We start from the raw sequence: 25,060 nt of genomic DNA on the forward strand, positions 1-25,060 counted from the left end.
TCAGTTTAATAAGAATATATTATTAATCTATACCAGATGAAGGCATTTGAAATTAAATAACTTGTAAATTTATGGGAAAACTTTGCAATTTTAGTCCGACTTATAGGATTTTTAGTTAATTTTTTACCATTTGACGGCTTTGGAAAATAAGGAATTTTGTAAATTTAATCGGGCAAAATCTGATTTTTTTTAATTTTCAAATTTCCTGACTTTTTCTCAAAAACCCCCATTTTATCCTGACTTATATCATTATTTTCAGTTTTTCCTGGCCGTGTGGCAACCCTGTCGATTGTTTTTTTTAATTATTAAAAAAAAACTTAAATTTTTTACGTGTACTCATTGAAGATAAGCTAAGTGTTAATTTGTATTCTAATACTAGATTCAATTATCTTTTTAAAAAAAAAGTTCTACTCAATTAAAAAAACTAAATTACTCTAAAATTCAACAAAATTTTTAATTTTTTCTGATATGTTAAGTTAAACCAGAAGTTTACATAGTTAGTTTTAAAGATATACTTTAATAAATAAGTATTTTTTACTGCTATACCTTGAAAATAACTTTTTAGCTTAGTTAGGAATTTTTAATTAAATAGACTACAACTTTTAATTAAAGTAATGAGAACAAAGTACTTTAAACACAAAATTATTCAAACTAAATAAAAAACTTTAATGAAATAACAGGTAATAAACAATATTTTTAATAAAAAATGTGGAATGATCTTCTTATAACTTCTTTGTACAATTAGTACTGATATTCTGAATATAACAACTCTGTATCTAATAAAAATATTAATTCAAATATTTCTTAATTAGCACAATTTATTTCAATTAAGCAATACTCTCAAAACTTTTATCTTATAAAATAGTTAAGTATAAGAATACATCTTTTAGTAATTTTAAATTTTCTAACGGTAAAACCATGGTTGCTATATTTTTTGTTGTTTTATACCCATACAGTTCTCTTAAAAACAATATTTAAGACATAAAAACATATTGGTATAAGTAGAAAGTACGACTTTACAAATTTTAACAATACTAATTTGTAAGTGACTGTGGTTAAAAACTTTGAATAATTTAATTTCAAGTTTAAAACCATTGTAATCTTATTATTAACATGAGATTCTGCTGGACTTTATTATTTTCAATTAATTTTTTTTTCTGAAATAATACCAAACAAAGTTAAATATTTTCTTTTAATATAAGTACTTTTTTAAGCCTTTTTTATTTATTTTTGAAAATATTATAATTATTCAACAACATTAAAATGTTTTTAAATTGATCCGTCTGATACAACAAAGTTTAAAAAAATAAAACTTTTGCCTATGGCACTTTTAAAACTTTAAGAAATTCAAACTGTCGATATTAAAACGCAATGTAACAAAATAAGTCTTTTACGGTTTATGAAACAAAAAGAAAATCATTGAAAAGAAACCACAAGAAAGTCAAGGCATATTTCCGTATTTATGTTTAAAAAATTTGTATAACAATTTTTTTTTTCGAAAACTAATTTATATATATATATATATTTATTTTTACTAATCATTGAAGGTGATAACATATATATTAAGAAACGTATCTTGTTACTATATCAACCAACAGTTCGTTAATTAAATATAAAAAAATTCTAAAACCTTTAATAATAGTTTGTAACACGATTTTTAAATGAAACTTTTTTTAACCTGTACAAAATTTATAAATAACAGTTATTATTCAAAAAATCAACGAAAAATAAGTAATCAATTTCATAAAACTAATAAATTTATTAAAAAAAAATTTTTGCAAATAAACCAATTTTCTTAAGTGCAAAAAGTAACTAAAAAACTGATAAAATCAAAGTAAACTTAAAATAAAAAGTAATTATAAGACAAGCTACTAATATAAGTGTATGGAAAGTTAGTCAGAAATTTATATAATATTAAAACCAAACGCAAAACTAAAGGACAGCTTTGAACAGGTTAATTTTGCTCTTGTAGTTTTTCTAAATGTTCCTTTGTAGAAGACAGTAAAGTTTTTATAACTGCTATATGACGCTCACGAACTGCACTGCTTTTCTGTAATTAATTTTTCAAAATTAGTCTTAGTCTTTAATTTTAAACAAAAAAAAACTTAAAAGTAAGTAAACAAAAATATGAGTAGTAAGTTAACTAAAGCTTTCAAAGATTTAAATTATTGAATGCTTGATGTAGAAATTTTATTTAAAACTTAATAGAAAAATTTTAGTGACTTTTTTTTCTGTAATTTACTAGCCCAAAGTACTGCATAGAATTAAGATTTTATCTATTCTACAAGCTATTAGAGAGTCTTTTGGTTTTCAATGTAAAAATTGTAAAAACTTAATATTAAATGTACTATTTATTGTCTTCAGTTAACTTTTTTTTTGTTTCTTTAAGTTAAATAAATTTAAATAAGTTAAGCTTTTGAGTTTTTAGTAAAAGTACAAATTATTTTAGGTTAACAAAGTTAGACACTTTTCTTTTACAAAATTTTGGTTACATAAAACTAAAAAAGAAAACAAATAAAAATGTTTATGTTAATTCGGAATTTATATAAGTTTTCAGTTGCTTTTTAAACAAAATTAAACCGAAAGCTCACCTGATTTTCTAAAGTTAAATTCTCAAAAACTTTTTTCTTCACTTCGAGTATTGATTCATTAATAAGCTCTTCATTTTTGGTTCGTTCGGTTTTCATTAGGTCACTCATTTGTAGCTGATCAATTATTTAATCTAAGTGAGCATTAAAACTACTTAACCTATAAAATCCATATAAATACTTAAGTTTAATTAGAAATAGTTGGTTTCAACTAACAAAAAAGTCAAAAATTATTTTAGCTATATTATTATGAATTCTACAACTAAAAAAAAAAAAAACTATTACGACGAGTCTAAAATATTATAACCTTACATATTTAGTACTATACTAAGCCGCTTAACCAATGGTCAATGACCATAGATAACATTTGGTTGTATTTTCACATCTAATTGTTTTAAAAGCAGAGACATATGAGAACAGTTCAACTTTTTTATATCTAGGGTGTTAAAATTTATACTTTTTAAACTAAAATATTCAAGACTAGACTTTGAAAATCCAAGTGTAATAATCAAAGCATTTACAACCACTACACCAGGAGTTTCAAAACTAATTTTAAATTTCGCTTTTGAGGCACAAAAAAAAATCCTTTACTTTTTCTACCCTTCATTACGAACCCCAAAATATCTAGTGTAAGTAAGTTTTATAAATAAAATTATAACAGTCCTAATTTCTTATTGCCTCCCATTCACTAAAATCGACAAACAGAAGCGATATTGCGCTCTTTGGGAGACCTTGAACTAGGCCTGAATAAAATTTATTGTTGGCAACTATGCGCTTGACGACCATCAGCAATTCCTGAGACTCATATTCTACGATTCTTTTAGAACTAATGAACCAGACACAGTCACAAGAAACTACCGTATCAGTTTTTCAATCAGCAATTAAGTCTTGAAACATCGGTTTGTCCTTATAGTAAAAAAAAAACAATTAAGTCAGGGGTCGGCAAACTGTAGCCCCCGCGGGCCAAATACAGTTAGAAATTTTCCCTTCAGCTAAAAATATATCTTCAAAAAATTAATTACGCATAAGTTACAATTAGGATCTGAATTCAATAATTAGTGCTTTTTATGAAATCTAATCAAATGTTCCGTTTATTATTTTTTTTCATTGATTATTATACCTATTTTAAATAACTGTGACACACGAAATATTTTTATGCAGAGTGCAACCTGAGAGCATTTTTTAGGAAAGTTGTCCCGCGACTTCAAAAAGGCTACCGACCCTTGAACTAAGCTGTCAAAACTCAACATCTTAGACAACGATGCCAGTTTTAATTAAAGTAGTAATTTAGAACTTTAAATATTGCTTTTAAGTAGTTTTCTAAAAATATTAAAAATAGATTTGTTGAAGCGTAAACATTTTTTTAGAAGTTTTAACAAACAAATTTTTTTTAACAATTTAGTATTATTAAACCTTAAATTCAAGAAGAAACTGGTCATTTGTTTCCTTTTGCAACTTTGATGTGAAAGCGCGTCCTTCTTCTAAAAAACTGCTCATTTCTTTCTGCAAAAAATATCAAACAGTTTTGTTTCAAGATTAAAACATTTATAAATTTAAATAAGTAAAAAAAAATGCTGAGTAGATGTACCATTGTAAAATGTTGAAAAAAAACATATAAGAAGTGTATATACACTAGTTTTCCTACCAAAGTTTGTATCATTGTTATTTATAGTGGACCAAATAAAATTAGTTTTAATGTTAATCTTGTTGAAAAATATTTTTAATTTGTTTTATTATCTTCTTAAAAACACCGTACTGTCTTAGTGAAAATTAGTTACACAAATATTTAAATGCAAAAAAAAAGATGTGCAAAACTCAAATTAAACCAGATCAATTAAATTGTGAAACTTCGAACTTTTACATAATTTTTTGACTTTCTATCAAAAGTATAATTTAAAAAACTTATTTACTAACTTATTATTTTTATTTACCATACATTTTATCAAAACAAAACTGTATTTTACTTTTAAGACTAGTTATAATTTTTATTAGTTCCAAAAGATTTAAAATACTATAAATTTTGATAAATATTTTTTAGTTTGGTTTGAATATGGAGACTTACTTAACTCAAGACAATCAGTTTTTTATGACATACTGATTTATAAAAAACAATAAAATTTATGATTAAGTTTTAAAAAACTATGTAACTTGGACTAAATTTTTTAAATTCAATTGGATAAAAATTTTTAGTTTATCAATAATTCAAAATACTAAGTATGTAAGAAAACTACAAAAAAAAACTTGCAAAATAGCATCAATTTGTAGTTTGGTTTTATCTTCAACTTTGCCACTTATTTCATCAGTTGTACTTTTTATCATACTTCTCAACTCTTCTTTTATTTCACTTTTTATTAATTGGGTCTTCACACTTTCTTTCTGCGTTTCTTCGTTTAATTTTTCCGAGAACATTTCATTCTACAAACAACAAGTAGGTTTATAAATCATATATTAACAAAATTTTTGTTTTATTTTTTTAATACGAATTAAGGTGTTAAATGTTATAACATGCAATAGTGTGATTATAATTTAAATAGATTAACAATATTACATAGTAATGCTAAATAAAAATGTCAAATTAAACTTACATATTAACTAAGAAAGCTTTAAAAATTATAATTTAGCTAAAAAAAACAATAATTAGGAAAGCTTTAATTGAAATAAAATTTTTATAAACTTTTTATATATATTCAATTTTTTGAAATATTAATGTAAAAAAAACTTTTTTTTTTTGCTTAAAACACAAACAAAATTTTTACAAGTTTTACATTTTAACAAATTTATATTAAAAATTTTCGAACTAACTTATATTAAAAAAATATATTTAGGAATTGTAAAGTAAATCTTTCAATCTAGTATACTTTATTGGTATACTTAAAATTCTCACCTACGATCAATTCCCACCCATTAAAAAAATATTTATTATTTACTATCACTGTTACCTCTAACCCTTGGTCAGTAAGCCGTTCTCTGATGTGATCAGGTGGGAACTGATCGCGGGTTTGAAGTAAGTGGTTCCCATTTTATCAGACAGCACGACAACTCAAATTCTGAAAATTCAGATTCCGTCAATTTAAGTTTTAATAATTCATTGTTATTGTTAATCTTGTCTACTAATAAATACTTTTTCAAAATAACTTTTATCATCAATCATCATAATATTATTAATTAGACCTACATGATTATTTTTTTCATTTGGTTTAAACTAAATCTAATTTTTAAATATTGCTAAAATAGTTTTGAGATTTACAAAAGTATGGCTTTTTTTAGTAACTATAAACTTTAAACTAAAACTTTTTTTTACCATCATATCCAAGTTATTTAAACCTTTATGAGCATTTTATATACTTTTTCATAAATTTATTTATTTTTATAAATGCGGCCTAACAATAATTTTTCTAAGAATTTGATTTTTTAGAATTTAATGAAATAAGTTGTCTAAATTTTAAAATTCGTGACACCAATTTACCATTACATTATAAGATAATTTGTAATTAAGCATAAAGATAAAATAAAACATTAATTTATTCTTTTATTTATTGAGTTTAGAGTGGTCAGTCTAACAACTTATATGCTTTTATAATAGCTCAAAAATTACCTAGGTTAAACTCTAAAGGTATATATTTATAGAGAAATTATAAAATGCATACTCGTAATTATAAAACAAAAGTGCTGAACTTAAAACCTTTTCTATAGACAAACAATTTTTTAGTTTTTGAACTTTTGGAAAAACACCTGAAAGATGAAAACTATTAACTTAGGTCTAATTCAACTTTTCTATGGACTTGAAAAAAAATATTATTTGAAAATTTCAGTTCAAAATTATAAATTAAGCGATTGTTTGCGTTTTCAGACTAACTGCAAACTAAAAACAAAGTTGAAAACATATCTCTTTAACATAAAATAGCCTAGATTTGAGTGTACATGGGACTTTTTTGCATATTTTATATTTTTTATAATTTTTTTGTATTTGCTTAAAGGTCTAAAATTTGTAGATTAAGATTATGCATGGTGTAAAAACTAGTGATTATAATCACTGAGCTACAAAAAACAAGTATTATAATATATAATTAATTAATATATTTATTATAATTTGAATAAATAAAAATGTTTTCACCCTTTTTTTTGGCAGCATTTTTAAGTGTATAAATGTTTTTAAAAAACTGAAAGTCAAATAAAACTACTTAGAATTTTTATTAAAAGTTATAGATTAAAAAGTTAAGGATTAGCAACTTAGTTTACAATTTAATTTATATGATACTTAAGAGTTAAGACTTTGAAATAAAGGCTGAAAGTTAAGTTGTAATGCTTAAGATTCAGTTATACACTTGAGTTCGTTGGTAAGGTATCAAGGTTGAAGAGGTAATTAAATAACAATTATAGATAAGTAATTAAGGTTAAGTTCATGCAAAAGTTACGACTGTTGAAAAGGTGGAAATCCATGAAAGTTTGACAAATTAGTACTCTTTTCATAGGCTCTTTTTTAGCATGAAAAAGTACAATCAAATCACTGTTATGTTTAATAAACTTATTATGAAGCTGAAATACATATATTAACCAAAGTCTATTTCCGAAGGTGTTTCTGTTGGTCTTTTAAGTAAAATACTGTGTAAAACTGAATACAAAGGCTTAGGAAATACAAACTAATTATTAAAAATAAATCAACTATACAAAACTATTTCAGGTAAAAATGTTATTAAGTAATTTTGTCTTATAAACTACTTCAAATGAGCTTAGTACAACTCAATTCTAATTTAAATTCTTTAAACAGACTTTTATACTTTATGACGTAACTATTTTTAGCCAGACTTTTCAAATTCATTGTATATAACTATAATATTATTAGTTTTTAGGAAGATTTTTCTGAGGATGCACTAAACGAAATTAATTAATAAACTTGTTATGAAATGAGTGATTTATTTTTAAATTTTTCAGTTAAAAAGAATTATATAAAACTATTTTCGGGAAAAAATGTTATTATATATGCTTTACTCTGTTAGAAATTTTACAGGTTCAAGTACTAATTATAAACTTTTTTATGTTCATTAATGTTATATAGTTGATTTGTAAATCACCTTTAAATTCCCTTTTACAATAAATTTTACTTAAAAGGACAAATAGGACGAAACAGTGTCATAAACATAAAAAACGCTTGTGAATATATGTACTCAGCCTCTTATTTTTGTCGAGACCTTTCTACCTGTGAAAAAATCTAAACATCCTGCTATAAAACTAAAATATTTTACTATAATTTTTGACAGTTAAAAAAAAAATCGAATGAAAATTCCTCACTTACTTGCTGTTTCATCAGTGTTGTGCAGTCTTCGCAAACTTTGACTAACTTCTTTTCAAACTGAAGTTGTGAATCTTGTAAGCTGAGTTCATACATTTCCTTTAAACTGTTCTGTACTTTTTCGTTTGTCTGAAATACCAGGTTATATTTAACTTTGAATAATACATAGTTAACAAATAAGTAAAGTTTTCAAAACCATATTTAAAAAAATTAGTGTACTTAGCGTTTGGAACAACCAAATTATTAGAAAACAAGTGTTTTAACAAGATCAGTTTTGTACATGCCATTGAAAAAAACATTTCTTCGACTAGTGTTTCTCAAACTAGTAGTTCTATTGGTCTTTTAAATAAAATAAGTATTGCGAGAGTATCTATCTTATCTTCTACTCCTTTGTTTGTCTTAACTACTTTTAACTGTTATATTCTTTTAAAAACAAATAATTCATTATATGTATAATGTTAGTAACTTGTTTTATAAAACAATGTTAAAGTTTCTCTTAGTTAGTTTATTATACCGATTTTGTAGTATAACTTGAAATAGAAAAAAATAAAGGGGGTTTAAATGATTTTATCTTATTTGACTGTTACAACTTAAGCTTTTATATTTTGTTAAATTAAAGCAACTATAGTTGTCTTCATAAGATTTCATTAAAACAACAACTTATTTTAAAATATTTATTAAGATACTTAGGCGCCTAAAGCATTTTTAAGTACTGTACTTAACTTCTATCACAATCTGTAAGAAGTGTTTATGAAAATTTTAACAATTTTTTTCTCAATCATCAGTAGAAAAAATTTAATTTAAAAACAAAAAAGATAACTAATTAAAAAATGAACAATATTAGCAAAATCAATTTAGATATTTAGAAGAACTGCTACAATTACAGGGTTGCCACTTTTTGAGTAAAAAAAAACTGCCCTGAGTCAACCTGAGTTATTTTTTCAAATCCTAATAAAAAAACTTCGCCACTGGCGCAAACTACTTATACCTCATGTTTATTTTTCTTCTTAATAATTAAAAAAATGTTGTATGTGTATGCTTCTTCATAAGATATTCACTAAAGTTATGAGAAATACTGTTTTTAAAAATTAGACAACATTAGTCTATACTTATTTATATTAACAAACAATTTTATCTATGAATTAAGGACGTAAATAACAATATAATTTGTATAAACTATATAAGTAAGTAAAATTATACAGTATATTAAAAACTTTTAATGCATGGTTTTACTTTTATGTCTCTAAATTATTTCTGTTTAATATAAACTCAAATCATGATAATTATAAGTTTCAGATTTAAAATAAAACACAATGTTATTTCTAAGAATATAGAAGAGATAGCCGCAAGGCTAAACAAATTTTTAGTTAGCAATTCAAAAAAAAAACATTTCTTGATCAAAACTGAAATAACAAAATATTGAAACTGGATCAACTAAAACTCATATTAGATCTAGAAAAAATTATACCCTGAGATTTTTATAAAAAATCAAAACTGACAAGAGTTATCCTGAGTTTCCCTGAGATTTCAAAATTCCTTGAGTTTTCCTGAGTGTGTGGCAACCCTGCAACTAGTACACAACTCCAGTTTCACATGTGATTAGAATAACTTTCACTTAATATTGTACAATTAAATTATTGAGTTTATTTATAACGTAGACTATAAATCTCAATAGTAATTTTAGAATAGTAAAACTTACTTCACCTCTAAAAATTTAGAGTAAAAATAAAAATTTAGATGAACTTTGCAATTTTTGGTAGTATTTAAACATAAAATTATGTATATGAAAATTTGGTAAATTTATTTTCTTATTATATCTCTGGCAAAAAGTAGCAATTTTAAATGATTTCAATAAATATTAAATTTAAAGAGTTTGATAAAGTACACCTTTTTTATTTAAATCGAAGGTATTTAAGAAGAAAATAATATAAAACAGTCATCGGACTTTAAATTTATTCAAAGAGTTTTCAAATACAGCCTTTTTTGTTGTGAACTTTTAGCTTTCTAAACTAAAAATGTTTAAACAAATAAACTTAAACAATATTGTTATTATTCCTTACAATTCTCAGCATTCCACATTATTATAGAAATATTATAATTATAGAATAAACATATTTTAAACTTTTTGAACCTTGTTTGCCAAAAAATATAAAACAGGGTTATTTCCTACAAATTAAGGGTAACTTAAGTGATATAAAAGAAATAATAATCATAAGCAGCATGCATTAGTTTAATAAGATTTAAAAAGAAATACAGAGCTGAATACTAAACCAAGGGTTAACAATGTTTCTCGATTAAAAATGTGAGCAAATCAATTAGGGTTTGTAATATTGGATTGTAATAAAACTTTTAATTTGTTAGTTAATGAAATATATAAATTTAAAAGTCATGATATCTTAAAGATTTCAAATGTATTGATTGCATAAGAGTAACTTTCAAAACTAATGTTAAGGTTTTTTTTATATAAACAAAAATACTAAAATTACTAGTTACCAACAATTTAATAGTAAAACGTCTACGAAATATACAATAATAGTTATAGAATAAATTACACTAACAGATTTTTTTTAAACTGTGTTTTAAAGATGAAAAAACTATAAAGTAAATTTGTTTTCTTAAACTAAAACATACCTTTTCAAACTGAAGTTTTAGGTCATTTATTTGTTCTCGATGCTGCTTTTTCAACTGATCTAAATGATGATCATGGTCAGCTTCTTTCTTCTTCAGTTTTCCCTTTAAATTTTCAATTTCAAAAGTCAAACTCTCACGAACTTGATTGAGATTCTGCAAATAAATAAAAACATGTTAGATTTAATAGATACAGTAGTAGTTTTAAAAGTATACTAAACTTTGCTTATAAGTTACAACAAAAAAAATTAAACAGATAGTTCAAACTTATTAAAAAAGCTCTAAGGAGTTACAAATTAGATATTATTGCACTCTACTACTCACAAATTTTTTTACAAAAGAGTTGAAATAATTTTAAAACTTTTAAATTTAAAGTAGTAATAATGAATTAAAGAGCTAGTGTATAAATAAATAAATTTACTAATTTTTTACCACAATTAAAAACAAAAAAAAAAGTGATGCTATGCAGTAAAGTCATAAGATCTTTCTTGTGATTTATAATAAAATCTAATTTTAAAGTTATAAATTGAAGATAAAGGTTTTAGAAAAAAAAGATTTATGTTTATTGTGCCGTGTAGTAATTCTATTAACATTAGTTATAAATAGATGTGGTAAATATATAATTTTTCATAGATTCTAATATGAAAACTTTATTTTTCATGTTTGATCTAGATCAGGGGTCAACAGGCATTTAGTGTTAATGGGCAAAATTTCGAATAGAAAAAAATTCGCGGACGCAGTTGTTATTTAAGCTTTTATTCTTTATAAAAAACCCGAAACATCTAGTTTACGTTTCGAGTTTACCTTTAAATATACCTAAGACCTTTTTTTGATAACCACTTCAAATCGCAGATAATCTAGTGTAACTTCAAATTTCACCTAACATTGACCTATCTTCATTTCGAATCGTAGAATATCTAGTGTAAGCTTCATTTTTCATAAATTGTTACATTACCTCCCTAAACTTAAGAGAGGTTCATTTAGAACAAATTGATAAGAAGCTTACTTATACCTTTGAAGATTAAAGTAATCTTATTATAAGAATTGATAACTTAGAAACAATCAGAACTACTCATTTACCAGAGATTATAAACTTTAAGCTGCTGATGTCTAGAATTAAATTAGCTCTTAGAATAGATAAAAATTATAACTTTATAAAAAAATACTTAAACTTTAATTTTTCTTGTTTTAAAAACCCTTTAAAAAGATATAAGCTTACAAAACCTAATCTTGATTGGTTTATCTTGAGATAATTTATATTAGTACAACTTCTCGGCTAAAAATACTGCCAACTATTTTGTAATTAAGTTGTTAACAAAAGTTTAAGCAACATTTATCTGAGGATGGGCTTAACAAAATATTTTAAAAACTTTTTAAAATAAATGATTTATGTACAAATTTCTTAAATAAAAATTGTAAAAGTTACTAAAACTGTTATATTGTTTTACATTTGCAAGTATAAAGATAACCTTTAAACTACTTTTATTTACATATTAAACTTGCTTTGAAAACAGTTTTGAAAAGAAAGCACTAAGCTTTTTTTTATAGTAGGGAACCCACTGAACTTATGACAACAAACTATTTGCTTTTCTTTAGTTATTTTTGGCTCTGTGCACTCACTTTCTTTTTTACATCCGTTAGATAATTTTACTTGAGCTAACTTGAATAGTTTTAAATCTGTATATTTTAATATTTTGACTTTTCAATATGCGAATAATAACTTATTCAACAATGTTCTTTTATAAAATTCTTATTTAATTTTTTATTGACAAAAAACTTTAGTCAAGCTGAAGCTGATTATTTTTTAAAAGTAATAAATAGTAGAATAGCAATAAAATTGTTTTAATTTCAAAGAAAGGTATTTCAATTTGCAGATTTAATATGCCTTATTTTTAATCATAATAAGTTGAGGAAAATTTCTCTTTAAAATGTACATTAACTTTATAACTTTTAGTTTGATAATGAATGCAAAGCAATACTAAAAGTATTTTTCAAACTAAAACTGAAATATATTTAGCTACGAATTTAATGTATTATATATAAAAATCAAGAGATTTTTATTATACGTCATGTATAATTTTTAACTTGAACTTTTTTTACCGATCATATATATATATATATATATATATATATATATACAAAACTTATTTTATTTTTTTTTAATTTAGCAACAACAAAAAACATATCACTTTCAACTCAAACAAATAAAATTACATCAATGATTTAATAAAAAAAAAAAACAATTGCCCTTTAAACTTAATTTAAAGTATATTTTTATAATTAGGTTTACTTTTGTTATTTAAAACAGAACTATTTTTAGAAAGTAAAAGAACAAGTAACCGATTCACTTTGATTTTTCAATACAATGGCTGTATTTAACTTGGCTTCCAGTTGACTGACAAGCTTATGGGTTTCTAATACAGAAGCTGTAGAGAAACAAAATTTTATTTCAAATAGGTTTATAATTGGAATATTAGTATATTAGCACAAAGTTTGCATTTTTATGGATAAAAAAATGAAACTAAACATAAAACCCTTTTAATTTAATGAATCCTTAACACTAAGGAAAAACATTAGTATTGTTGTAAACTAAAACAAAGTTTTTAAGATATTACACTTTTCTAGTATAAATTCAACTTTTCAAAGTCTTGCGTTAAAAGTTAATTTTTAAACAAAATTTGAACTTGTTCTTTTGTTCTTGATAGTTTTACTTTAACAGAAAATAAGTCAAACAAATATGTATAACTTACTATTAAGTTTTGTACCTACCTAACTTATATTAAGTTTTGTTTTAGCGAAGCGTTTTATTATTTAAAACACTGCATTAAATAGTTTTTATTGTAGTTTTTTACAGTTTAAACGGACCTTAATTATTGCTAAATTAATAAATAAATATAAACCTGATGGTGTACTTTTATCATAAACAGGCTTGTCAAAACCTTCAGATTTTTTTCCAGTCAAACCTGATTCAGTTTTTGAAAAATTTTGATTGCTAATTAGTGACGACGCACTAGATGACGTAGAGCTAATTTGACGTAATTCTATGTAAAAATGTTGTTATATAAGACCCCTTAAAAACAAATATATACTTCTTTAATTGTATAAGACACTAAAGATATTTTGTTCAGTAGTGTTTAAAAGTCAGTTATTTTATTAAAAAAGTTATCTATTTTAACTTATAATTCTTTGATATATATATATATATACGCGTACTAAACGCAGAAACAGCTGTCCCAAGCAAAAGTTTATTTTGTGTATTCTAGTTCTATATATATATACACATATATTTATTTGATTATATAAAAAACAATAGGTTTATTCTGACCTTTTCGTATATGAGATATATAACCTTATATGGTCAACAGTAAGCTTAAGTTTATTTACAATGTCAAACATAAATTTAGAACTTGAAAATTTTATAATTGTTATGACGTAGTAATAATGAGGTTTGTACAGTAAGTTAAGTTTGAAAATATACGCTGATCTTGTTAGTTTAAGAATTTAAACATATGTAAAACTAAGAATAAAAAAATAGAAAATATGTACAAAGATGACAACTATAAAAACAGCAATAAAAAATTTATAAAAGTAGCTAAAAAGAAAAAAAAAATCATATTAAAAAAATAAGTTTTAAATTATGATTCACTTACCTTTGTATGGATCATTTTTAACGTGTCCTGAATCTTTGTCGTGACTGTTATATTGAAATTAAAATTAATTAACTATAAAAACTAAGTTTTTTTGTATTGTATTCATAGTACAATAACTTGCAGTTTAGATACTTAAACAAAAAAACTTTTAATTCTATAATGTTCTAAAAATTCAAAAACAAACTTCATAAAACAAAAGGTTTTATATGGGTTAAAATAAGCTTTTAGAAAAGAAAATTAAATTATTAACTAATTTTATACATAAAATATATATTGTAATACTAGCAAAATACTGATTAACTATGCATACTTTAAACATCCAGATACAAACAAATATATATTTAGCTACTATATAACCATGCGAAAGTTTTTTCAACTGTTTACTAACTTTTTTAATTAATTTAATAAAGTTAATTTAAGCATTTTTTGTTAGACCTCAACATGTTTTCTTCGTTATTTCACTGTAGAACTATTATGGAAACTTAATTACTGCTTTCAAATTATCAAACTAAAAAACTAATAACAGTAATATACTAAATAATACTATATACAACTAAAAATTGCTAGTTTTTAGTAATTTATGTAAACTGTAACAACAAAAATTTTACACTGCTTATAAAGGTACAGTTTTTCATAATACTTATTAGTTTTTTTTTTCATTTTTCTTAATATCGTTAGTAGTTGTGAATCTAAACTAATGTTCATGGATAACTATTAGCATCGAGGTCTTGTTTTTTTACATGAAAAATCATAAAAATATTTTTTTTTAATAAATTAAATTCACTTCCGTGTAACTATGCTTTTTTGAAAAAATATTTTTAATATTTAAAATTTTTTGTAACAATTTAAATCATATTTTGACAAAAATTTGAAAATAAAGTTTTAAAATTTACAAAGTTACTTACAAAATCATTAAAAGTATTTATATATACAGTATATAAAGAGATACGTTTCTTGCAAGTTTTATTTGTTTTAGTTTTAACATGAACAAGTTTGAAATAAAAACATACACTAGATTAAGGGGCACCAGCATATTTAATTTGAGGAATTAGTTAGATGTTTACGTAAAACAGGGTTGCCATAGGTTTTTTAAAAGCTTTTTTCCAGGTTTTCTGAATTTCTTCAAGGTTTTTAAAAATACAATTTTTTATTTGTCCATTATTAGTATATAGTTAAGTTTTAAGTAGAACACTTTCTTAAATTGTTTTCAAATTCAAGGATTTTACAGGATTCTAGGATTTTTGGAAACTGGGAAAACTTATACAGTTTGTAAAAACTGACAATGGTAGGACTAACCTTATTCAACAGCTGTTTAGATTAAGTATCATTGATAATTTTTTATATGCAGGCTTTCCATTTAAGATTTTTGTCTTATTATTATTTTTAACAAACTGTAATATATGGAGCTTATCATGATGATCTATACTTTTAAAAAGATTTTTCAACATAAATAAAACAAATACTTACTAATAAAGGTTTTATTTATTTATACAAAACTGAAAGTTTTCTTTATAAAAACTATTATTCTTAATAAAAGAAATTACAATTAGGCTTTTTGAACATCATTTCAAAACCAATGTTCGAAGCTACTTATAACTATGCACCTGCCTTATAACTACATTATTTTGACCCAGGCTTATCATGCGTAATTACACAGAAGTATCAGTAAATCCATTTAAAAAAAAACAGTAAACTTATTTACTTATAAATTGTATTTTTAGTTTGAATAAATTTAGTTTATCAGCACTGATAAAAAATGTTTTTGTTTTACTGTCTTCAGTTTTTATTGTTATTAGTTTAGCATCTCAGCCTTAACTACAACTACATTTTTAGGAACATGTTTGAACTTTAAGAGTTAATAATTTAAAATCGTCAGTCTCAATACTGCACCGCTGGTAACTATTCTAAGATTTAAGAGCAAGAGTGTTATAAATAAAATATGCAATGACAGTTTCTTTCATACTTTATGCTTTATATTAAGACCTAACCTAAGTCGAAATGAGTTAATAGGTAGTACTTAAAACTAACTTTAAACCTACAAGTTCTTAAAATATCTCAAAAACGTAATCAGATTCCTTTGAATTTTATAAAAAACGTAGCAATTTAGTTAAAATTATGTAAAGTTACAATAATGATTAATTAAACTAAACCATAGTTACTTAAATCTCAATGTTTGTTTTTTAAACAATTTGTAATGTTTGCAACTTTAAAAAAAGTACTTTCAATTATATAGGTTTCTAAACTTTTAAGCCGATTAATTTTTAAATTGTTTCTTTTCAAGAGCACCAACAAGAGTAATACTTTTTTTAAACATAATAAGATTTTGATGAAATAAAAAAAACTTGAAATAACTTGTAACAAATATTTGAACTTGCGTAGTAAATTACAAACTAAAAATTACTCATATTCAAAAAACCTTAAAATCTTAAATTATAAACAACACTTATGAGAAAGTTTTTGCAACAGTTATTTTTATTTTTAAAGACTTCATAAAGTTTATCTAAACAACTCATTGCAAAAAACTACTGAAAAACTTCTTTAAGGAGCTGTATAAGGACATGATCGCAGGAATCGAAAGAAAAAACTTATATATTATCAAGCATACCAGACCCATATGCACAAACATACCTTCACACAAACAATCTTAATAAAGTAAGCACAAACTTACTTTTTTGTTGTACTGACTGTGGTATAACTTGGGTTTAAAGCTTTTGCTTGAGATTTTTGTCTCAAACTGTCGTTGCTTCCTGTCTGAAACCATGGATACACAGCGAAAATATTTTGAAGTTTATAATATAATTTAAAATTTTTATAATGTAATTTGAAATTAACGTGATTTCATATTATTAAAAACAATTTGGTTTCATATTATTAAAAATAATAAACCAACTTAAGACCATTTGTAAAACTCAAATCTTATAAAAATAAAAACTCAAGTACAGAATTTAAACATTAAACTGCATTAAAACTTGCTGAGACTGTTGTAAGTTAATTTGCCATAGTAAAACTCATGATCATAACTATCTTACTGATAAAGTAAACAATTTAGCTATTAGTCATTTAATTTTTTAATACACTATTTATCAACTATTATGCAAAAAATTAAGTTGTTGAATAAAAACTTTTTTATTTTATTATTTTTATTTAAAAAAAAAGTGATATTACACAAACCTTACTTGTGTTTCTACTCAAGTTTTCTATTGAACCTGTTAAAAAAACATTTTTTACAATACTATTAAAAAAAAATTAAGCTAAAATTAAAGTAAATCATAATGTTTTATGCTTGAATAAAAAAAAAACAGTAACTTATACAACTCTGGAAAAATTTAAAACTTCTTTAAAAAAATATTTTCTATCTGGATCAAAATAATTAGATTAGCTAAAAACATAGAAATAGATAAAAATATTTTGTAAAAATAGATTCTATCTGAAAATAAGTGCATAACTATATCCATAAATTTTTTTTGATTGGCTCAGTTCTTTTTTGATAGTGCTGACAGGCGTTTCGACGCAAATAGTGTCAGATAAAAAATTTGCCTATTCGACCATATTGTTTACTTCGTTAAACCTAAATTGATAATTTATATGCTCTATTTAGTTAATTAGTACAGTTGTGTTAAATTTTTTTATCGCTGACTAAAATGTTGCTTTATTTGTTAACTACTTTAAATGTGTTACTTTTTATTAACTTGTTCAACATTCAAATTTCTTAGTTATTACAGGAATTTTAACAACAAATACTGATGTGCGCAGTCAAAGAATACTTCAGTCATTTTAAATATGTTTTATAAAATATTAATAGTAATGGATTTTTGTAAAATGACAAATTTAATGAGAGCGTTACTTAAACAAAACTTAAATGTGTTAATAAAGCAAGTAGTAAGTGATTAGCTGAATTTTTAAATTTGTTTTAATCTTAAAATATGTATAAAAATTAAGATAAATGCTCCACATGGGTATGATGCTGAAATTATATTATTAGTTGTGGTTAGGTAATAAAGTCATCTTCAATAACTGACCATTTTGATAATTAAAGTATAATAAAAAATCATAATATTTTGAACAATAAATACTAAGTCCTTGTCTGTTTCAACTATATCAGATGTAATTACCTTGAAATCCATCAAGAATGAATTTAAAAGCAAACATATCTACAAAAAAGAATCTTTTTTTTTCAATTATAAAACTACTAAGCAATCAAAATTGAGTTTGGTAAGACAGATCAGCTTACAAAACTATCACTACAACAAATTTAAATTTTCTTTAATGACTTTAGGCTTTTAAGCAACAGTTCTTAAGTTCAAGAAGTATACAAAAACAGTTACTTTTGGCTGAGTGAGTTTCAAGCAGCCAGGACGGAGTGGCAGCAGCGGCAGGTTGGATGGCAGCTGAAGGTCCATCTCCGCTCTCGAACGTTCCAAAGTCCTCGTCGTCACTCCAATCACCCATCACCAAGCTTTTGTTTTTATTATCTAAATTTGCACTATAGTTTGCACGGAAACAACTTAAACTGCTTGTGTAAAGTAGTGGCAAAATTACCTCTTAATTATAAAAGTGTAATTTAATTTAAGAAGGGTACAAATAATATGTAAAAAGTTGCTCACGCTGTAAAGTCAAATTTGTGTTACAGACTAAATTTAATTACATTACAACTAGTTATATCTTATTTTGTACTTAAAAAGGAGGTACAAACATTTAAAGTCAATCAAATCTTTAAATAATGACATACTCATACAGAAATGTTTCATATTCGTTATACATAAGGAAAAGCTTTATAGATGGAAAATAATGAACATGGACGAATGTATATTTTGGATACAGAAGTTTAAATTAAAAATAAGTAAAAATTTGTTAACCGTTATTTGATTTAAAGGTTAACTTACTCATCTAGTGAGTAGCTTGAATTATCATAAACGTAAATTTGCTTTGTTGAAAGTAACCTATATGATTAAAACAAAATTTAAGATTTTTACAGCTTTTAAGTTGTTGAAACATTTTTTCAGCTAATTTATTAAATATGTACAAAAGTACGGAAATTAAAATAAATACAGAAATCTAACAATAATAAACAGTTATTGCGAACTTAAACATTTATTGTTGAAATTAATGTATTGTTCAGTCAGACCTTCAAATAAAATTTTATGTACAATGAAGCTTTTTATTAAAAAGGATAACAATAGGCAGAATAATATCAACAAAAATAAAGTGTGCAATGATATCAGACTTCAAATGAGACAACACGAGTTGTTAAATAAAAAAATTATTGAGCTTATATCTCAAAAAAATAGTATATTAAAAAAATTCAAAGACATTTTACTCTTCTACGATAAAAAAAGTAACAATTACAGAACTCCTATAAGTAACATGATTATTAAACATTTTAACCTAAAAAGCATAACTTCATCAGATTGCTGAAATTTTAGGTTGTAAAAACCTAATATTGTAAAAATGCATACTATACCTTAAAATAACTAATAACTAATCAATTTTTTTTTAAGAATATTAATGACCTGATGAAGATAAGATTGTTACAAAAAGTTTTTAATAATGTGATCAGTAGTGGTTTTCAACCATTTTAAGAACAGTGCAAATAGAAATGGAAAATAAATTATGTGCACAAATTCTGTAAATATACACTGAAACTACTTTTTTTTATGTTTTAAGAGTCAAAGAATAAAAAAATTCGTACATGTTTATAATTAAATAATAAAGAACTAATTATTTTCTTAGGATCAACAAATTTTAAAACTCCAATATTTATACCTATTTTAAATTTTGTTTATCAAAATCTTTTTTTTCTCATTAAATGTATAGTTAATCATTTTTACTTCCTTTTAAACCACAAGATCCTTTCGGGACAACTATTTTAGTAGAATTTGTTTCAGCATCTAATGACAAAGATTGAAAGGCCAAAGTTGATGTGCCAGCAGCATTCTCTACGCTGTTGTACAAGTTTCTGGTGTCACTTAATTTTGGTGGTGGTGAAAATATATTTCTATGAGTTTGTTTTGACATAAAAGGAACTGATGCAGAGGCTGAGCGTTGGTGTTTTTGTTTTGTTTTTGGAGTTGCATTTTTTTTCTTCTGGCAATGTTTATCTTTTATGTTATCATAACAACTCGGCTGAACCTTATTAGATGAATTAAAACTGTCATTGCCCAATGTAATATTGCTCTGTGAAAAAAAATCAAACAGCTCTTCTTGTGTCAATCCTCCTTCATTATTTTCCAAAAGCATAGGAAGTTCTTCAGCTGCAACTTTATTTTTATCCTTTTTCGTTGACTCCATGAAGGACGACAAGTCCCAAATTTGTATAGTGCCATCAACATGACCTGTGAAAAGATAGCTCAGTGAACGAGAACCGACTCTTGATGGACTTTCAGTGGAGCAGGTGTGAAGACAAAAACAAGAAATTGCAACTCCTTCCACAGACTTAATTTCAGCAAGGCGTTTACCACTTGATGATGTTCTTACAAACAATGTGCTAGAGTTTGGTAAAAACTTTTGAATGAAAATTTGATCATCTTCTCGTTCTCCGTGAGGTCCTATGTCGTTTCCCACTTTATAACTTTGAGTCATTGTGTAAGGATCAATTGATGACACTTTAAAAGAAGCATATGGCTTTGATCCAGGTTGCGTTGAAATCATACCTCTAAAACGAGTGACAGACCAAGTTCTTACATGGTTATTGTCAGAGCATACTGATACTAAAAATTTTTCTGACAACATTACTCTTACAACTGGACTTCTATGAACTGTAAATGTTTGAAAAAGCTGAAACCCTTGACCAACAAGCTCAGGGTGTTGAACAACAACACATACAGTTCCATTTGCAGTTCCATATGCCACTTCAATCCAATTATTTGATGTTACACTGTTTTTGGGAGTTAAATAAACGCTTAGAGCTGTAATTGGTGAGCAAGACCTATCCCTATAAAGTTCCGTTATCAATAAGTCATTATCTTTTAGGCGCAAAGGAAACTTTTGCATATCAATGTAGTAAATTGCTCCATTTGAGCCACCTAACAACAAGTATGAAGCTGCTGTATCGTGGCTTGTGATCTCTACAATATCTTGTTTTTGCCAGTGTTGTGAAACTGCATTCCAGACACCAACTTTTCCAAGGTTGTTTTCACCAGCACCATATGCTACCAGCTGACTTCCAATAAAAAGCATATTACTTATTTTAGCTGACATGTGAAAAACACCAATTTCAGTAAAGTTATTGTCATCAGCAAAACTCCAGAGTTTTATCTTACTTTTAAAGGCAACTGCTATCATTTTAGTTTTTGACTCTGGAGCCATTCCCTGAACTTTAGTGTTTATTGATAAACGCTTAATGTCTTCCTTTAAATAAGGACTAATGAATACTTGTTGCCAATGAGAACTTTCTTTAACTTTATAGCAAAGAATGTGGTTAGTGTAAGCTACAGCTATCCAGCTGTTATGACCAGTAATTATTCTAACAGTCTTATCAACTACTTCAGAGCTTTCTGGAAAACAAGGAGACTGAAGCATACCATGAAAAAGTAAGTTACTGCAAGATGAGTTTTTGATATCCTCACAAAAGTTAAGTTGATTGATTAAAGGTTGCAAGCAAAAATATTCAGCTTCATGTTTTAAAGCTTTTAAATTTATATTTTCTACATGCAGTCGCTTTGTTCTTAAATAGTTTAGAATGACTCTAAAAAGACTAGGATCTCTGTCAATAAAATAAGCACCATGTCTATCTTTTGTAGATTTGATTCTTCCACTAAGCATGCTACAGAAAAATGAGTGAGGTATCCATGTCAGTGTTTCTTTTGATGTTGCAAAATTTTCACCTCCAACATTGAGCTCAACCACTTTTAAATCTTCATTATTAAAACTCATCTACATTTTAAGTATTTTTAACTAAAATGACAAATACTTAAATTCTTATTTAATAATATTTTTGTTTTTAGAGTGTTTCTCATAATTATGTTTTCAATAGTAATTATCATAAAAATCCTCTGTAAAATTTAGAAACAAACACTTAACATTAAATTATTTCACAAGTTTAAAAAATAACTAAAATATTTAAACTATATTATACTTTTGTGTTTAAACAGTAAATGTAAAAAATAGTATAAAAATTATTGTCTATATTAAAAGAGTTTGACTAGCAAATATAGAATGATTATGCTTATAAGAAACACAAAGGAATAAAAAGACCAGTTCATACTAAACAGAAACTTATTTATAAAATGCCATTCATGAGATTATTACAACATATTTAACATAAAACAAGATCGAGTTAAAACTTCTAACTGTAAACTTTACAAAATAACTTGAAGGATAACAAAATTGTTTTTAATTTATTAACATCATTAAGCTAAAAAAAATTAAAACTGATTCATCAAATTATCAGCCAGTATAACCCAGTTAAAGAAATAATTAGGGTTAAATTCAAAGCTTAATAGACAAATTTAAAAACTAACATTTAGCATTTAGTTAGTATAAATAAGTACTTCTTATAAAATTTTAACTATCTTTACATCCTGGCATGTTTTTAAATTAGAGTTTATCTTCAAATTGTGTTGACAATTGCTGAGAAACACCTTCAGTCTTGGCAATTAGAAGTCCAAGATCATAGTTTTTTCCAGCAAACATACAGCATAACAAATCTCCACTAACTTGGTGCACAACAGCATTACCATTCTTGCATGAGACTATCATACTTTTCAAACAAGTATCAGTAGTGGTATTTTGAGATGCCTTGTAGTCATATGATGACCAAATAGTGCTGCAGATAATTCCTTTCACCATGTTTGCCTCATTTCCAATACCAGCATGTGCAATAAGTGAACCTTGTTGATTTATAAGCATTGTGCAGATAATATTTTCGCTATTGGCTTTTTGAAGAACATTGTTTACTTCAGTTGGGTTCAACATTGTTTTCTTTGAAACTTTAAATATTACTAAAAGTTTGAAATTGTTTATATTTCTTTTTCTATTAAATGTTATTGAAAATTAAATGTTTTAAAAAATCTATGTTTCCAAAAAGGTGCACATGTGCAGAGCAGTTTATATAGAATTTAATATACTGTGCACCTAAACTTTGTTAAATAATAAGAATATCTTTTAACTAATACAAAAATTTGTTTTTGTTATTTATAGTTAACTGTAAATTTATACTAATTTAATATATTTTATTTAAAGAAGGACTATTTTCAATTACCATTTTGAATGTTCAAAATATAAAGAAAGATATTAAGTCAATAACCTAATTAGCCATTTTATCGTATTCAGTTTTGTACAAAATGCTTTTCTAAAATTAAGTACATTTTTACTAATGTTAAACCAATTATTGCATAGGTTGTCAATTTAACAATTTATTTATTGCAAAATAACATTAAAAAAAAATTAAGCGGTGAAACTGAGTAACTGTTAATTTTGTAATAAATTATATTTTTCTATTTACAGGGGGGCCACTAGCTTTTGAGAATTTTCTCTCAGGTTTTCTGAATATCTTCCAGGTTTTTATAAGTACAACATTTTTTGTCTATCTTTAGTTTTAAGTTAAGGTAAATATATATATATGTGTTAAATATAATATAATATAATAATAATATAATAATAAATATAATATATGTGTTAAAAAGTATAATAACATTGAAAAGATACAGTAAAGCTACTTTAAATGTGTTTTTTAATAATTTTTTATAAACTATATGATTAGTTTTTTGTGTCAAATTAATATTTCATTACTTATCATCTAAAAATTGTTTAAAATCCTAGGTTTTTTTCGAAGTTTCTTAAATTTCAGGTTTTTCAAGGTTCAGGTTTATTGGCCACCCTGTATATGTGAACTTTTAAGTTGAACTAATTCCTGTGTTAGACCTATTTTAATCATATATTAGAAAATTCAACCACCAAGAAAATAAGTATTTTTTAGAAAAGTCTATGGGTTTTAAGGAATATGGAAAGTTTTCAAGAAATCATATGGATTTTTAGGAAAATCTATGGAAGTAGGACCCTTTATGAACACTGTTAAATAAGGGCAAGAGCAGCAATCCCATAGATCAATATAATTGGACAAGATGTTGTGTCATAGACACACTGAAAGTTTTTAAAAGGCTTAATCTTACTTTTAGTCACTTTAAAAATTATAAAAAACTAATATAAATAACTGTAAATATAACTAAAAATTAGTCCAGTACTAAGCAAATAAGGTACATTTAAGGGAAATCCAGAGTTTTTTATAAGTTTCTGAATTTTGTTCAGGGAAATTTAGTTTTGTTTCCTAAAATGAAACATTCCATGGAAATCCAGAAAACCAAGAGAAATTTGAACCATGTCTTCAATGGTTAACTATATCATTATTTCATATTAAAAAGAATTGATAAAATTTTAAAATTTCTATCAGGGTTGCCAAAGGTTTTTTGAATTTTTTTCCAGGTTTTCCAGATTTACTGTGAAATTAAATTCAAAGTTGAAAAGATACTGAAAAGCTACACCTGTTTTTGGTTTAAAAAAAATTAACAATTACTTTTATTCAATAAGATAGATTTTTTGTTTCTTATCAAAATTTCATAATTTTACATGTAGAAATTCCAGAATTTTTCAAAATTTTTATCATTCAACTTTTTTTTCACCCAAATTCTTAAATTCAACGTTTTTCATAATTGCTGGTTTTTTTGCAATCTGTTCTATATATTTATTTTAATTCTAGGTTTTTTCAAAAAGTATTTAGTACTTTATTATTATTTTTTCTTATTCTTTTGCAATTTCCAGGTAAACTGGCAACCCTGTTAAACATTATCTTACTTCAAAAAATAGAAGTACCAATGTCAGTTATAATTCAAACTCTACCTTTATAAAAATCCAAACTAACGTAATGATCAGATTATGATAATATCTTTATTTTAAAAACAAAATACTTA

The 25,060-nt window shown here is 24.7% G+C and overlaps 3 protein-coding genes across 3 annotated transcripts; all 3 read right to left on the minus strand.

The window, feature by feature from the left end:
* Positions 1-1,593: 1,593 nt before the first annotated feature.
* Positions 1,594-19,554, minus strand: LOC145831662 (uncharacterized). Its single transcript, XM_082938974.1, has 12 exons — positions 18,482-19,554; positions 17,328-17,362; positions 16,825-16,907; positions 14,157-14,200; positions 13,407-13,547; positions 12,847-12,932; positions 10,510-10,662; positions 7,882-8,007; positions 4,830-5,003; positions 4,002-4,091; positions 2,592-2,705; positions 1,594-2,050 (listed from the first exon to the last, which is right to left on the minus strand). Exons 1-12 carry the CDS (start codon positions 18,603-18,605, stop codon positions 1,955-1,957), a joined length of 1,266 nt encoding a protein of 421 aa, XP_082795100.1. The 5' UTR covers positions 18,606-19,554; the 3' UTR covers positions 1,594-1,954.
* Positions 19,555-19,648: 94 nt separating this feature from the next.
* On the minus strand, positions 19,649-22,024 carry LOC145832698 (BTB/POZ domain-containing protein KCTD3-like). Its single transcript, XM_082940005.1, has one exon. The coding sequence runs from the start codon at positions 21,915-21,917 to the stop codon at positions 19,971-19,973; it is 1,947 nt and encodes a 648-aa protein (XP_082796131.1). The 5' UTR covers positions 21,918-22,024; the 3' UTR covers positions 19,649-19,970.
* Positions 22,025-22,691: 667 nt separating this feature from the next.
* LOC145832348 (ragulator complex protein LAMTOR2-like) lies at positions 22,692-23,069 on the minus strand. The gene has a single exon (XM_082939666.1). The coding sequence runs from the start codon at positions 23,067-23,069 to the stop codon at positions 22,692-22,694; it is 378 nt and encodes a 125-aa protein (XP_082795792.1).
* Positions 23,070-25,060: the final 1,991 nt, after the last annotated feature.

This window comes from Thalia democratica, chromosome 3, assembly GCF_965202585.1.
Source record: "Thalia democratica chromosome 3, ktThaDemo2.hap1.1, whole genome shotgun sequence".
Taxonomy (NCBI): Eukaryota; Metazoa; Chordata; class Thaliacea; order Salpida; family Salpidae; genus Thalia; species Thalia democratica.